At 43.6% G+C, this 17,226-nt stretch overlaps 2 protein-coding genes across 4 annotated transcripts in view; one reads left to right on the plus strand and one right to left on the minus strand.

The window, feature by feature from the left end:
• Positions 1 to 17,226, plus strand: part of TPM1 (tropomyosin 1) — a 186,793-nt gene that overhangs the window by 110,213 nt on the left and 59,354 nt on the right. The gene's annotated exons all lie outside the window — the stretch shown is intronic.
• On the minus strand, positions 1,630 to 5,075 carry RPS27L (ribosomal protein S27 like). Of its 2 annotated transcripts, XR_007453844.1 has the most exons (5): positions 4,999 to 5,075; positions 4,004 to 4,112; positions 3,220 to 3,330; positions 2,749 to 2,838; positions 1,630 to 1,826 (listed from the first exon to the last, which is right to left on the minus strand). XR_007453844.1 is itself a non-coding variant. In XM_049613761.1 (4 exons), exons 1-4 carry the CDS (start codon positions 5,002 to 5,004, stop codon positions 1,798 to 1,800), a joined length of 255 nt encoding a protein of 84 aa, XP_049469718.1. In that variant the 5' UTR covers positions 5,005 to 5,019; the 3' UTR covers positions 1,630 to 1,797. The 2 variants fall into 2 exon arrangements, 1 of the variants encoding a protein (XP_049469718.1); XM_049613761.1 differs by lacking the exon at positions 2,749 to 2,838 and having other exon boundaries at positions 4,999 to 5,019.

A 17,226-nucleotide genomic window follows, 5' to 3' on the forward strand; every position in this document is an offset into this window, starting at 1 on the left:
AGTTAATATGTGACACCACATTCCTTCCGATGTATCAGATCTTTTTTTTCTTCCATGTTTACTTTGAGAGAGAGCTGAGCAGGGGAGGGACAGAGAAAGGGAGACAGAACACCAAGCAGGCTCCACGCTGTCAGTGCAGAGCCTAATGCCCAATGTAGGGCTCGATCTCAAGAACCATGAGATCAGGACCCCAGCCAAAATCAAGAGTCAGATGCTTAACCAACTGAGGTCCTCAGGCACCCCTGATGATGTCATATCTTTGCGAAGCTGGGTTTTGGGTCATTGCTGTGATAAAAAGCAAGTACTACGCAAAAATCAGTGTGGAAGAAAGGAGACGGCAGTTGTCTAGTCTGATCCCAATTTTGAGAAACCGTGCAGTGCCCAAAAGGGACACCCATTCGATTACTAATGTGGTCATTTAAGAATGAGATAAAAAATACCACTTTTGTTTTTAATTTACATGTATTAGAACCTAACTACTTAATGTTAACTGTTAGGTTTTGTTTTGTTTTGTTTTGGCCAAGGAACTCTGAAAAAATTACTGAGACTCTAAAGATACCATAAACCAAGCAAGTTTGGAAACGTTTGGGTTATTTACTTCTCCATATATTAAAGACATTCCAAACTTTGGATAGTTCTTCAGTTTTTTTTGTTTTTTGAGAGAGAGAGAGGGCAAGCAGGGGAGAGCAAGCAGAGGGAGAGAGAGAGAATCTCAAGCAGGCTTCATACTCAGCATGGAGACTAATGCAGAGGGCAATGCAGTGCTCAATCCCAAGACCCTGAGATCGTGACCTGAGCAGAAATCAAGAGTCAGACGCTCAAAAGGTTGAGCCACCCAGGTGCCCCAAGTTTTTCAGTTCTTGTGCCACATTCCTCTTGTATATGAATATGTTTAAGGATCAGCCTTCCAGATTGGGGGGTGAATATATAGAAACATCTCTTGATAGCAAAGGCCCATCTTAAGTGCCTATTTTAAAGATAACACATCAAATACAAGCAGTCCAATGTGGCCAGAGGGAGATACACTCCACTTCCTAGCTCCCTAGGATCACTCCATAAACTATCAAAATGACAAGGAGACACCAGAGCCACTCAACACACATCTGTAATCAGGGGTGCTCATGTGTCTGGATCAGAGAATTCCATGCCATCTACCATTCCCAACCAGGACATCCTGGGGTAAATCATGCTACTCCTGATGTCTCCTCTCAAATTTCCTACCCCAAAAGGAGCTTCCTATAGCTCAGACCCCAGCTGCAGTTATTCTACTAAATTATGCAGCATGTTAGGGCCACAAAAACACAAACCATTACATTATAATTACTCTGTAATTATTCTGATTGTTACAGCATTAAATATGTACTTCTGTAAATGTGTTTCCATAGTTGCAATAGCAAACTATTTTTAGAATTAACAAATAATGGACTTCTTTCCATTTTTTAATTATTTAGCCCACTGACAGCAATTTGGAAAAGGGCTGAAAATCAAATATTTAGGGTTTCCAGTCTTGAAATGAGACAAACTAATCAGAATACACTTCTTAAAATGTTTATACCAAATTCACAGACACAGTATACATATAAACATATAGCATATTCACACATACTTTAAAAAAAAGAAAAAGGGGAATTTGCCCATAATCAAAACTTTATTGAAAAACTGACACCAAAATAGGAGATGACTGTTGTATACCTTACAAAATTAAACATAATTACATTATCTTGGTAGATTAACCGGAATTATTGAACTGATAAGGCTTTCTGCGATAGAACACAAATTCAAGAGGTTGTGTGATCATTAGTGTTGCTTTCTTCTAAATGAACACCCTGCAAAGGAATCACAAGAGCATGTTAAACAAGTGTACTCTACCTCTAGTATGGTTTTAATGACAAAAAGTACTTTTTAAGTTAAAAAAAAAACAAAGTTTTAGGAATATTAGATTAACATTCATATATATGTTATTTATCCTTTTATACTAGAACTTTATTATAATAAATCTTGTACATTTGAATTTATTCTGATGTGACTATAACTATTATTCCTGTTTCTCAAATGCTATGTTGGAGTCTACATAAGACCATGAGCCTAAATTCAACAGGTAAAACTTTAACGCCAGCTATGAGAAAATACAATCTTAGTTTTTAGGAATTATTTTGAATCACTTTCCCAAGAAACTAATTTTGATTAGGATGCTCTTCAAGTCTGCTAGGAAAACTCTAATACCCTATTAATCATCCATCAGCACATGGGCACAAAACTCCAAGATCATGGCATGATATAAAGGTTTAAAAACTCTTGCAAGTATACTTTTGAGAGCAACACTACACTTAAATATCGTATGCTGACCTCATACTTAGATCTCACCAGCTCACACAAAATAGATTTTAGATCAGTTCCCAAACTACTTATAACTCTTCTGGTGAGAACAATGTGGAATTCACAACTCCCCAAAATATCACAAGCAAATTTCAAATATAATTATGGAACTATAAATCTGTAAGTACTACTATGGAAAACAATATTCATAATTACTCTTTTTTTTCTTGGTGCACAAAAGTGAAAGAGCAACTCAGACGGGATTTTTAGGGGCACCCGGCTGCCTCAGTCAGTAGAGCATGTGACTTGATCTCAGGGCTGTAAGTTTGAGCCTCACACTGGAGGTAGAGATTACTTAAAAATAAAGTCTTTAATAAGTAGATGAATAAATAAAAATTTTTAAATGAGATGTTTAATTAAGCAGGTACTCACAAATCAAAACCTCTGGCATTTTAATTTATACATTAGTTTTCTGTTGCTTAGCCAGCAATGATGAAAACTGTCTTCAGTCAAATGCGTCAACTATATATGAAACAAAATATTTATGATGGAATTTTTAAAATTCTATGGTTTTAAAAATCTGTATGTCCTATTGTATATAGTTATTGTTTGGCTCCATTTTGACTTATGTTTAATATTCCAAGTTAAACAAACTAAATGACTATAACAGAATTAGGTGTTCCAAACTAAGAAAAATAATAGTTACATGAGTTCTTTACAAAGTCAAGAATATAAACTTAGCCATCTGAGCAGGGTACTCTTTACTGAAAGAGCATACAATGAAAGATACAACTATTTTGGTAATAATGAATTTAAGATTTCTTTTAAACTGGTTTTTAGCAAAGGAAGACATTTATAATCATAAAATCTCATCACTGGGTTAGAAACGGCCAAATGACATACCTTCTGTGAGTCTGGCCTTTCCTCCCGTTGGCTGGCACAACACTGTTGAACAGCCTACACAAAGAACCACCGTCTGAGCATGGCTGAAAACCGTGGTAATCTTGTAGCAACCTAGAAAAAGGGCAAATTGAAAGCGAAAAGCAGAAGAAAATAAAGCATACTGTTCAACATATTTCTAGCAAAGACTTTGTAAAAGATTAAGACTTTAATGTTTGCAACAGCAAGCCACATATTTAACGTCACATAAAAAATGTTTTTAAAAGCCAACAGGTGAAGTTAGTAATATATTTTATTGAACTCAGTATTTCCAAAATATTATTACCATTGCAACATGTAATCAATATGGTTTTTGTGTGTATATGTGCTACATCTTAAAAATCAGGTGTACATTTTACACTTAAGGAGTATTTCCCATTTTGGCCACATTTCCAGTGCTCAGTAGCTGCCTATGGCTAATGGCCACCACTCTGGGCAGCACAGCTTTACATTGAAGAATCAACATACTTTTCATGATTAGTTTCAAGAAAACTAACCATCTGCATAGCTTAACACTTAGTAAGTCAAATGTCATAGCCCCTTTGGAGTCTCCTCTTCACCACCCCCGCCCCCAAATCTTTCTCCCGTGGTTTGAATAGTTTACTAGGAGACTGTCCCTTTTGACATTCCAATTCTGTAATCCCACTGCTAGTCAACAAAGGGTCCTAAGGGATCTAAACATACACACCACATTAGCAATCCCTTCAGAAATTTTCCTTGAGAAAGGAATTAAGATCTGAAATTTTACCTGGGCATTTTACATCCATAAAATAGGAATTTGGGCTTTGAACTAGACGTTTCTTCTTATGTTTTTTCTTTTCCTCTTCCAAGGACGGGTGGAGTAAATCTCTAGCCAACTGAATAAAAAAAACGTATTATTATTCCCAGAAGGAATCCACAATGGTGGCAGATTTAACCACACTTAAAATACACACGCAAAAAAGGGAATAAAAGTCATACTCAGCCGACGCAACATGTCAGATACTTGTTATTTTTTTAGCCTGTTAACTTTAATCCATACTTTTTATAATGCTTGCGTTCTCTACGTCCCGGTAAAGGTCTAGGACGATCAAGAAGCATATGGTAAGGTTAATCTCGTTCTTCTTTAGTCCGCTGAGTAACAGTCTCCGATAAAAACAACACTGTGGTGCTAAGTAAGAACTTGACCCCAACCGTGCACCCGCTGAAAGTAGAAATCGCTGAGGTAGACCGGAGGGTGCCAACCCGGGGGTGACTTCTGCCCCCGGGGTTCAACATCTGATCTGACAGGAACTCTGAGCGGCTGAAGCCTGACTGTCCTTGATGCAGTTAACAAGTAAGGTAACTGCGAAGACAGTTTTGAAAAAGGAAACCAACAGAAAATCGCTTCCGAGACGAGGAGAGAACCACCAAGCACAAGGAGAGCAGAAAGACTCCAAAGACTACAGTCTCGCGAGCGCCCACCCAAACCCAAGAAGGCTGAGTGTTACCGAGAAGCTGTGTCCCTCTAGCTAGGGACTCGAGACCTAAGCACTGGGCGGCCCCGGGTCCTCCCGCTCCACGCCCAGGCAGGGCCCGACACGCCGCGCCGTCCAGGCAAGTCCCAACAAGTCCGCCACGCGCGGAGGAGCTGCGCGATCCGCGCCCCTGAAATGCGTTCGGCAGGGACCCCCGGGCCCGCGGAAGCGTCGGGCTAACCCGCCCCCAGGACCCCTAGACAGAGAAGCCCGAAATAAACGGAAAGCCAGAAAGTAAACAACTCACAGGCATGTTGATCCTTTCGCAATCCCAGCCAGTCCCGATCTCTAAGGCGACACCCCTAACGAGCAGCACGCGATCTGGCGAGCTGCATCAACTTCCGGGATAGAGGCGGCTGGGCGGAGCGGAGCGTCGGGACCGGCGGGCCGGTCCGCTCTAGGCGCTCCTCTCGGTGGTGGGGGTCGGCTTCGGCCGGGTCAGCCGATCAGGGGCTGCGGGAGAGGCCCTGAGGTTCCCCTCGTGCCGAACGCCCGAACCGCACCACCCTCGCGGGCTCCTGGGCCAGGGCCGCCGGCCGTAGGGCTCCGCGTCGAGCCAGCGGTGCCCGGAGTGAGGCTCAGGCGGTGTGTCCGGCTGGGAAACCACCTGGGGCTTAGGCCGCGGAGGGGGAACGCTGACGGCCGCCTGAGCCCCGCGGCGTAGGGGAACCCGGCGGGCGCTGTGGGTGGTCCCCGCCACGGTCCTGGCCGCCAGGTCCCCGGCTGTCGCCGCCGTTCTCTGTTTTTTTAAAAAATAGTAGCGTCAATCGAAACCGTTAACCCGTGTTGGAGAAATTATGAAGGGTTCCTATACTTGAGCATCCACCTTCCAAGGTACCCGTTAAGTTCTTTGTGGGATGCGGCTGTGCCTTGGGTTAGCTTCGCCCTGAAGTTTTTAAGAAGCAGGATTCGCTGCCAGGCTTAGTTCACCGCATGGTTCCTTCCTGCCTCCGCGAACAACTGGGGCCTGAAAAAAATGGTGTCACTGAGAGCCAGACTTGAAATGTGGTGGGTTTTTTTTTTTTCTTTTTATTTATATTTAAGTTAGTTAATGTACAGTGTAGTCTTGGCCTCAGAAGTAGAACCAAGTGATTCATCTTTTACATATGACACTCAGTGCTCATCCAGGAAAGTGCCTGCCTTTTTTTTCTTTAATTTTTTTTAGGTTTATTTATTTTGAGAGAGACAGATAGTGTAGGTGGGGGAGGGGCAGAGAGAGAGGGAGGCAGAGAATACCAGGCAGGCTCTGCACTGTTAGCATGGAGCCCAGCATGGGGCTTGAACTCACCAAACCTTGAGATCGTGACCAGAGCCAAAACCAAGGGTCGGATGTTTAACTGACTGATCCACCCAGGTGTCTCCCCACCTCCCCAGCGAAAAGTGCCCTCCTTAATGCCCATCACCCATTTAACCTACCCGCCCCCCCCCCCCCCCCCCCCCCCCCCCCCCCCCCCGCCAAACCCTCAGTTTGTTCTCAGTATTTAAAAGCCTCTTATGGTTTGCCTCCCTCTCTGTTCATCTGTTGAGTTTTTCAAAATACACATATCAGGGAAATTACATATCTGTCTCTGCTTGACTTACCTCACTTAGCATAATACCCTCTAGTTCCATCCACTTGTTACAAATGGCAAGGTTTCATTCTTTTTCATCGCTGAGTGGTATTCCATTGTATGTATATACCACACCTTCTTTATCCATTCATCAGTCATGGACATTTGGGCTTTTTCCATATTTTGGCTATTGTTCATAGCGCTGCCATAAACATTGGGGTGCATGTGCCCCTTTGAACTGAAGTATTTTTGATGAGGATGAACTTGAGGGATGGATGTGAGCAAGTGTAATTAAAAGGATACCAAGGAGAAAAATGTGCTAGATAACATTGTCAATCACCTTTTATTTCACACATTTTGGCAAATGGAGAAAAATTGAAGAAAATTAAAATGACCATCCAGAGACAAACATTATTGACATTTTGACCTTCCCAACATTTTTTATTTACTTGCATAGTAAACAGTAATACACTTGGGGTTTGGGTTTTACATAATTGTTATCTTGTGCATATTCTTTTGTAGACTTTATTTTCCCCCATTCATTATATAATGAACATTGCTCCGTGTTACATGTTTTCCCACATTATGACTTTTTTTTTAATATTTTTATTTATTTTTGAGACAGAGAGAGACAGAGCATGAGTGGGGAAGGGGCAGAGAGAGAGGGAGACACAGAATCTGAAGCAGGCTCCAGGCTCTGAGCTGTCAGCACAGAGCCTGACACAGGGCTCGAACTCACAGACTGTGAGATCATGACCTGAGCTGAAGTCGGACACTTAACCAACTGAGCCACCCAGGCGCCCCCACATTATGACTTTTAATGTGCACACTGCATTCATACTATCAATATATAGCCTCCTTTCATCCATACACAAAAGTGGACGTTGAATTTAGGATTTTGAAATATTACAAAATACCATTTTATGAAGATAAGTATATGGAACTATAATACAGTAGTGTAGGCAGAATAATGACCCCCAAAGACTTCAGCATTAATCCCCAGGACCTATGGTTACATGACAACTGGAATTAAGCTTGCTAATTAGCTAACTAGGAGCATTGTCTGTGTAGGCCCGATGTGATCACAAGGTCCTTAAAAGTGGAAGAGGAAAACAGACAAAGAGTCAGGGAAAGAGATGCGGTGATGAAAGAAAGGTGTGAGGGATGCTGTGTTGCTGGATTTGAAAATGGAAGAAGGGGAGCCTGAGCCAGGGAATGCGGGCAGCCTCTAGAAGCTGGAAATGGACACTGCCCTGGAGTCTCCAGAAGGAACACGGTCCTGCCAGCACCTCAGTTTTAACCCAGTGAGACCCAAGTCGGACTTTGAACTACAGAACTGTGACTTAAAAAATGTACGTTGTTTTAAGCCACTAACTTTACGGTTTTTTGTTCCAGTAGGAAACTAATACAATAATGAAGACCAATGTAGCTGCTCCCCATTTCTGTCAAATCTTAACATTCAGTACTCCCTCCTCAGAATTTGTCATTGTTAAAATAACACTGTCGTAAACATTCTTGTAGGTAAGTCTCTGTACACGTCCTTGATTATCTCCTTAAGATAAATTCCTAGAGGACAAACTGCTGAGTCAAGTTATGCACATTTTGGGGAGCCTGGGTGGCTCACTTGGTTAAGCGTCCAGCTTCGGCTCAGGTCGCGATCTCACGGATCGTGAGTTCAAGTCCCGCATCAGGCTCTGTGCTGACAGCTCAGAGCCTGGAGCCTACTTCACATTCTGTGTCTCCCTCTCTCTCTGCCCCTCCCCCATTCTCACTCTGTGTCTTTCCCTCTCTCTCATAAATAAATAAACATTTAAAATAATTTTTTTAAGTTATGCACATTGTAAGGTGTATAATATAAACTACTGGGGCCCCTGAGTGCTCAGTCAACTGAGCATCCGACTTTGGCTCAGGTTATGACTTCTTGCAGTTCATGACTTCATGAGCCCACATGGGGCTCAGTGCTGTCAGCACCTAAAGTGTCATCAGCACAGAGCCTGCTTGGGATCCTCTATCCCCCTGTCTCTTTGTCCCTCCCCCACTTGTGTGCACATGCTCTCTCTCTCTCAAAAGTAAATAAACATTTAAAAATAATAATAATATAAACTATCAATTACCCTCCAGAAAAATCAAACCAATTTACATTCCAGTTATATATATTTGAGATGCCCCTTTCTTTTACCCTTGGCAATACTGGATATTATGTTTTTCCCTATCTCAGTCAATCCTGAAGAACTGTATGATATTTTATCATATTTCACTGTTATTTAATTAATATTTTCCAGTGCTTATTGGCAGTTCACATATTTCCATTGAGGTGATCATCCATTTCTTCCTTTCTGTGTTAATGACATTAACCAGTAATCACATATGCTGCAAGTGTTTTCCCAACTCATTAGTTCCTGTTTAATTTTTTTTTGGTGATTTGAAAACTATACAGAAATTTTTAATTTTGCATGTATATTTTTATTTCAAACTTGGTTTTTCCTTTTTTTTTTTTTTTTTTTTTTTTTGCTTTTGTGTTTTCACAGGCCTTGGCCATGTGAGGATCAGCTAAACTTTCTTCTAATTCTTTTGTTGTGGTATTCATTCTTTAACTTTTTAATTAACCTGGAATTGATTTTGACACTTGATATGCAGTAGGCCTCAGAACACTTTTTTTTTTTTTAAGTTTATTTATTTTGTGAGAGAGAGAGAGAACCAGCAGGGGAGGGCCAGAGAGAGGGGGACAGAGGATCTGAAGTTGGCACCAGAGAGCCCAATGTGGGGCTCCTCCAACCATGAGATCATGACCTGAGCCGAAGTCAGACGCTTAACCGACTGAGCCAGGAGGCGCCCCCCTCAGAACACTTTCTAGTGTTCTGACTAGTTATTGCTTCCATTCCTTACTAATGCCCCGTACAGTGTCAAAACCCTCAACTTCTGAGACACAGTACTTGCATGGGAAATAAAACTCAAGGTCAGAAAGACCTGGACGCTACAACTCTGCCTCCTCCTCCAAAGCTAAGCATCTCCTAAAATGTCCCGCTGTCTTTGCACTGCTGGCCAATTAAGGGACCCAGAGGCCCTTTGCCTTGGCAGCCTGCTCTCAGGGATCCGGCGGAAGGAGCCCCCACCTGACTTCCCAAAGTGCCAGTTGGAATTCTGTGTACTGCTGAGAACTCCCCAGCGGTTCTACCTGGCCACGTCCGAGAAAGTGCTTCTGTTATCTCCCGTTCAGTACCAGCCTCACAAGTGCGCAGCCGTCTCCGCTCCCTTCCCCCTTTGTCAACTTCAGACACTGGGAAAGCGCACAGGTGTTCCAATTAAGCCAGGAACTTAACCGGTGCTAAATTTCAGGCTAGCCAAGACCAGTTCTAAATAGGTCAGATCCCTACTTGCCCCGGAGTGGGGACGTGCCTCTGGCTTGTGCCCTTCTTTTCCCAGAAAGATGGTGGGAGATTCGTTTTGTCTTAAGAAATTCGGGGTACGAGGTGGGGCCCAAAGATAACTCTTCACACTCCTGCCTTCCTAAGTATTTTTCTGAGAAACTCAGAGAAATCTGTGTCATCAGCAAACTGTCACATGGTTGTATTCTTTTTCTCTTCCTCTGTGCTCCACCTGTTGTCAGGATTCAAAGCTTGAGTGGCTTACTCTCAACACATTCCTGAAATCAACACCAACTTCTGAAAGCTCGCCTCTTCTCTGCTCACCAGTTCTCCAACAGGATCACGATCGTTGTCCCAAAAGCTCCGTTGTGGGGGTTGAAGTTCACCTGTCATTCATGAGGATGTTTGACACTCTCAGGTAAGCTCCCATCTAGAAGGGGTAAGAGTCTCAGGTGCAAACTCTGTTGTCATTTTCTCTTCCATGCCAGCTGAATTTCTGACAGAAGCTGAGCCCCACTGGGCTGTACTATAGGCTGAATGTTTGTGTCCCCCTGAAATTCATAGGTTGGATCCTAACTTCCCAGTGTGGTGGTACTGAGAGGTGAGGACACTGAGAGGTGGTTAGGTCATCAGGATGGAGCCCTCATGAATGGAATTAGTGCCATTATTAAAGAAGCCTGAGAAAGCTCCCTCACTCCTTCTACCATGTAAGGACATAGTGAGAACACTGCCATCTATGAACAAGGAAGTGGGCTCCAAATCTGCCCACACCATTGATCTTGGACTTGCCAGCCTCCAGAATTGTGAGAAATAAATGTCTGTTATTTTAGCCACCCACTCTAGAGTATATTGTTATAGCAGCCTAAACAGGCTAAGTAGTCTGGCCTGGCAGAACATTTCACCTCATTCTTGGAGATTGTGCTAGGTTTCCCCTGATCTGATCTCCTCTCCATCCTTCACCCTTCTCTGTGCCCAGGAAGCTGACTTTGATGGACTGCATCTGCTGAGTTCTCTTGTCCTCTGGTTTCTACTTGAGTTGGGCCAATGGGAGGTATTAGTAGGAAATCACGAGGTGGGTGAAGAGAAATATTGGGGTATTCACTCCCCTGGATCTATCCATGGTGGGCTATTTTCTTCATGTGGCTGTGCTTCTCGAAGTTAAACAGTTGTGGGGCACCTAGGGCTCAGTGGGTTAAGTGTCTGACTCTTGATCTCAGCTCAGGTCTTTTATTTTTTTGATGTTTATTTTTGAGAGAGAAGGAGAGAGAGAGTGTGAGCAGGAGAGGGGCAGAGAGAGAGGGAGACAGAGGATTTGAAGTGGGTTCTCCACCTTCAGTGCTTTCAATGCAGGGCTCAAACTCACTAACCATAAGATCATGACCTAAGCTGAAGTCAGACACTTAACCAACTGAGCCACGCAGGTGTCCCTCAGCTCAGGTCTTAATCTCATGATCCTGAATTCAGGTACCTCATTAGGCTCTGTGCTGGGTGTGAGGCCTCTTAAAAAATAAAAATAAAGGGACACCTGTGTGGCTCAGTTGGTTAAGCATCCGACTCTTGATTTCAGCTCAAGTCATGATCTCATGGTTTGTGAGAAGGAGCCTGTGTTGTGCTCTGTGCTGAAAGTGTGGGGACTGCTTGAGATTCTCTCTCTCCTTCTCTCTCTCTGCCCCTCCCCCAGTAAGTAAATAAATAAATAAAAATAAAAGAAACAGTTGTTTCAGGTGTCCCTTTCCTACAGCTTTTATGGGATTCCAGTCAATACATTCTCCTCTTTTGGTTCTTCTGCCTGAGGGATGGTATCTCACCATCTTTTGTTCATTTCTGTTAACCCTGCCTCAACCTTGTAAATAATACCTACATGAAGCTATCTTCAGTCATCTCTTCTGAGTGGGCCATTTGTACTCTACCAGGACCCTGACATGGGGATCCCCTGCCAGGGTATGCTCCTCTTTAGCCTGCCAGGCTTTGGAGATCTGTAGATGGGTCTGTCTGCCCTTCAGCTCTCAATCAGACCAGGTCACAGAAGGATGTCCTTTGCCCCTGACTGTGGAACACTTCACGTTTAACAGGTTGTGGCTTCAGATGGAAATGGGAATCTTAAGAGAGACAGCCTAGAGTCCTAGCCATGAAGATCTTTGACATGTTATGGGCAGCACTGGGATCACCTAAGAACTTTCTGGAAATGGAGACTCAGGCCCCACCCCCTACCTCTTGAGTCAGAATCTGCATTTTAACAAGATGGCCTGGCAATTTGCATGCAGATCCCAGACCTACAAACACTGCCCTAGATTTACCAACTGGCATTCTCTCTGGAGCCTTCCTACCTCCTCTGTGGAACTCTACGAAAACCAGAACCCAGATTCCCACTACTCCAGACAACAAATCAAGGCTATTTCTCTAGATTGCAACATGGAAGTTCCCCTCTTCCCTCCTTTTCCAAGATGCTTTGTCCATTTTAGTAGATCTTATTCTCTCTTACTATGTCCAGGAACCTTTTAAGTCAGTGGGACTCAAACTTGGTTGCACATTAGAATCACCAGAGGAGCATCCCAGGTCAGTTTAAGAGCACATGGAGGTGGGACCCAGGCGGCAGTGTTTTTTATAACTCCCCAGGTAATTCCAGGAGGAGTCAAGGTTGAGAACTACTACTCTCCATTCTCCAGAGGGCTCAAAATTTTCAAAAGCAAAGCCCAGAAGAACTACAGGCTACTCCTGCTGAAAGGTAGAATGAAGGACAAATACAGAGGGAAAAAAAATCATTAATATTTGGTACATCAAGACTCGGTAGCCAGGTGAGACCTGCCAGCACCATCTTGCCTGCCTTGATGGCCGGGTGCTTGGTCTCCATGTCTCTCCAGCTGTTGCTTCCTGCAAACCCTCTCATCGCCTGCCTGAGTCTCCAGGGGAGAAGTGAGCTACTGAGAGGCCAGGTGTTCTCTCATACTTCACTGTCTCCCCACAGCTCACAGTGAAGATATTTTATGAAGATGCTGGGGTCAGCAAAAATGTATGCAAATGTAACCTTTCCCTTTTCTGCAGCACTTACTGCCTACATTAATCCTTTCTCAATGACCACTGCTGTCTTGTGTGGTTTTTCTCTGCAAGTTCTTGTACTGCAGATTCATGCTTCTCATGTTCCTCTGAGTGTGTTCTCTTCCTTAGAAGTCCATAGGCTTCTTAAGATCAGGATGTGCTGTCATTCCCCCACTTGTCTAGTAGCATGATAGGCACAGGAATATGTCCAGAGTGCCATCTACTCAATGTAACTGGCTTGATCGTTTTTCTTTGAGAACTAACTCTTCTCCCTCTGCTTTATCCATAACCCTTCTTTTTCTCTCATAACTTTATAGGTCCTTCTTGATGCATGCCTTTGGTATTTCCTCTGCCTCAACTTGGTGTGATGAGAAGACCGAACGACCACAGAATTCTGGCCAAGCCCAAGTTAACTTGTTTTCTGAAACTGAAAAAGTAAGTGTAAGTCATTATAAGGTTAATGAGATATTACAGTGATATAGTGATATGGAGATAGTATAGCCTTCCCTTGGAAGGCATGTTCAAGCAAAAATAAATGAAAATCATTCTGTTTTCCCATTAGATAAAAGCTGATTAAAAGGCTAATGGGTCAGCAGGCTCAGAGTATTAAGAAGAATGGTGCTCTGTTTATTCACATTTAAAAACTTACTCAACTATTTGCAGAATGTCTGTATACAGAACGGGCAGGCAATGCAGAAACTTTTTAAGCCTAATAGCCACTTAACTGTGTTGTTTCCCTATCTGTAAAATGAAAATATTTATGTCTGCTTCATAAGGTTATATGAAGACAGAATGAGGTAATGCTTGTAAAGTGCACAGTATACTAAGTGCTCAGTCAATGCCAACTGTAATTCCTAGAGCTTGTTGATTACAAAGGAATCAGTTGGCTCTGTGAATCTCGGGCTGATGATGATTTCCCTCTTAGTGACTTGTAAAATTCTAGCTTTTTAGAATAGTTCTGACTTAGGGAAGACCATGAATTTGTTCCAGCTGCAGAAAATACTTGCTGGTGTCTTACCTTTCAATCAAAACCTGAGAGACTGTTCTTTCAAAGTCCAATAGGTGGCACAAGGAGCCACTTGTCATGCAGGACAAGCACTGGCCAGCAGAGAGCCTTATCTTGCCAGCTCCAGAGGGTCTTAGTCCTGGCTCTGTCTCCCTATAGACTCTTTAAATATATAGACTGGGTTATTACAAGTTTTAGGAAAAATAGATGTGACTTAGAAGGCAGTTGAGAATGAGTCTAATCTTCCCCAAATATTTCCCCCTAAATATTCCACTCATCTGAAACTAGTTAACTCTGTTAAACTACTTAAATTCCAAATCACCCTTAGGTGAAAGTTAAATACCATTGGCCCTAAGTATATCTTTCATAGAGACACATAGTCCAAAAATGTAGTAGAAGGTCTGTCGTCATTGTGAATTGTGCCAGCTCTGCAGTCATTGTGTAGCATAGACTCGAAGCAGTGGGACCCTGGAAGATGGGGGAGAGTTATGTTGCTGATCTGTAGTGTTTGCTGACTTCCCTAAATGTTTCCACAGTGGTCAATTTCAAGAACTAAAATGAAGTCACTTTACACAGAGCCGGGAAGAGGAGAGCATAATCCTCCTGACCAGGTAATGCCAAAGTCTTATTCTAGGAATATTTCTACCATCATCAAAACTGCTAATAAAATATCCATATCGACACTTTGGGGCATCCTTTTCTCTTACATCAAAAGCAGGAATCAAAAATAGGAGAAAGAATGAACTACTAGACTAACCCACAAACTGTATGGTTGGCTTTAAATGAAGAAGGGCTGACCTGCTGGATCATTTTATCACCTGAGCACAGCATATTACACAGAGTAGAAGCTCTATAAGCCATTGCTCTCGGACTTGCTAATAATGTAGCAACGTATTAAATATGGAATTTCAGGTTAGGAAGGGCCAACCCATTCCTATTTTCAAGAGGAAATCCTTTTATGTCGAAGTTTGCTTGCTTTTAAATTCCCCTATTGATGGGGCGCCTGGTTGGCTCAGTCGGTTGTGTCTGACTTCAGCTCAGGTCATGATCTCATGGTTTGTGGGTTCAAGCCCCATGTAGGACTCTCTGCTGACAGCTGAGCGCCTGGAGCCTGCTTCCGATTCTGTGTCTCCCTCTCTCTCTGCCCTCCCCCACTCATGCTCTGTCTGTCTCTCTCTCAAAAATAAATAAACAAAAAAAAATAAAATAAAATAAAATAAATTCACCTCTTGACTTTCAGGCCTAGGAAGGGAACACAGGAAACACATGTCATTCATTTTCCAACTGAATGCCCTGAGCTAATTAAGGACAGGGTCTCCTCCTCTTAGAATCTACTTCTCCAGGATGAATATCAGAGTATTTGCCGTTTCTCATCACCCTTTTCATGTTTCTTTGGTCATGCTCCGATTTGCCCACATCCCTCTTACAGCAGGCCCAATGACTGAACACATTGTCGGCTCTGAATCACAGGGAACCATTGCTTGTCTTGTTCTGATCATCACATGTGTACCGGCACAGTCCAATATCACATAAGTTCTCTTGGCAGCATAATAGCATTGCACCATTTATTTACCTAACCGTATGGCTGACTAACATCCTAAGTCTTTTTAAGTGTTATTAAGCCTCATATTTCTCATGCTTTAATTGCATTTTAAGAAATCTAAGTCTAGGGGCACTTGGGTGGCTCAGTCGGTTAAGCAACCAACTCTTGTTTTCAGCTCAGGTCATGATCTCATGGTTGTGAGATCGAGCCCCACGCATTGGGGTCCGTGCTGGCCATGGAACCTGCTTAAGATTCTCTCTCTCTGTCTCTGTCTCTCTCTCTCTCTCTCTCTCTCTCTCCCTCTCTCCCTCCTCCCCCTCTTTCCCCCTCTCCCCTCCCCTCAAGAGAAAAAAAAAAGAACAACAACAACCCTAAGTCTAGTGAATATAATAAAAACCGTTGCACTGCACTCTGTCAGTGGGTTGTATGATATGTGACTATCAATAAAGCTGTTAAAAAATATAAGTTCAGGAAAGAAAAGCAGATGTATTTTATCAAATAACTACGAAATCTTGCCAGACACATTATCTCATATAATCCTTTCAACGATTCTTTTGTGTTCTAGAGGAATTAAGAACCTTGTGTAAGTGAAGGAGCAGGCATTTGAACCTAAGTCTGCTCAAGATGCCCATGCTCATTCCACCACATTGCTTCCCTGTCACCTGTTAAGTGCTAGGCATTGTGACTGGTGCCCAGTTGAAGTGATAGGGAAGAGGTCTTCCAGGCCAGCAGAGCTGCAGGACCATGGACCCTCAGAGTAATAACAAGCGATGTGGCAATTTAGAGAGATTCAGGTACCAAAAGAAGGTGTCTCATAAGTGAAGCAAATGTGACTATTGGCAGCAGTGAAAGTGGGGGGGCAGATTTTGGAAATAACAGTGTGAGTGACCCCGAGTGGCAGTGGGGGAGGGTCACACAGGATGAAGGGCAGGTAGCAAGGTCCCCAGCTTGGTCTGCGTTTCAGGTGTGTTACCTACACAGAATAGGTGTATGCAAATTACAGTCCTGATTTTGAAGGGGCCACGGTCCTGCCTGGGTTATGGTGGCAGGGGCTGAAGCCTGAGGAATCAAGGAGTCAGGTCCTGTGACAGGGAATCTAACCAACTCAATCCCTGGGTGAAGGCTGAAGCCCAGAGGCCAGAACCAGAGTTTGATGAGAGAACAAGTCACAGGGTAACCTAACAGTGTCTCCTGAACTCCTGAGACAGGGCTCCTTGAAACCTTCCCTAGAGATAGGATTTGCCCCTGGATCTGGGGCAGAGCCAAAGCTGAGTGTCAAGTGGCCAGAATGGGGACAGACAGATCGTTAAAGCGACCAGTGCCCATCTGGTTTTTATTTTTCCCCTGCAAAATTCCTGACCGGTGACAGCTGCAGTTACATATGCCCCCGTACAAGTATTCAGGGTTAGACAAAATTCTGGGTGTGCCATCCATAATGCCACTTTCTTCCCTATTACACAAGAAAGTACATCAGGAAGTGACTAAGAACGTCGTTTCAAGAATAGCCATGAATCTGTTCCATTCGGTTTTATCGTCAGCAAAAATGATTCGTGTGCATGTCCGATTTGGGCAGGCTGTTGTGATGGGATCACCAGGGTGGGCATCATCAGGCAGACCCTGCCTGTGCAACCAGAATCCCTGGCTGAGCCTCTCTCTCTCTCTGCCAGACCACTCCCTCAGCCAAGAGTCCTTGGGTTTCACGTAACAGATACATCTTAAGCTTGCCTGAGCTAAGGTGGAGAGTGTGTTGGACATGGGCCAGGGCAGGAAGGGCAGCTGGGCCTCAGGGGGGGTCAGAACAAAGCCCTGAGAGGCCTTGGGAATGGAGACAGCTCTTCTCTTGCCACCTCCCTTTTTCTCTCAGGAGTGACCTGGTTTCTCATCTCTACTTCTCCCTGACACTCTTTCAGCCTCCTCTCCCTACATCCCAGCTTTTCTGCCTCTCAGGGCACATCATGACAGTGACTATGCCAGC

This window comes from Panthera uncia (genome assembly GCF_023721935.1).
Source record: "Panthera uncia isolate 11264 chromosome B3 unlocalized genomic scaffold, Puncia_PCG_1.0 HiC_scaffold_1, whole genome shotgun sequence".
Lineage (NCBI taxonomy): Eukaryota > Metazoa > Chordata > Mammalia > Carnivora > Felidae > Panthera > Panthera uncia.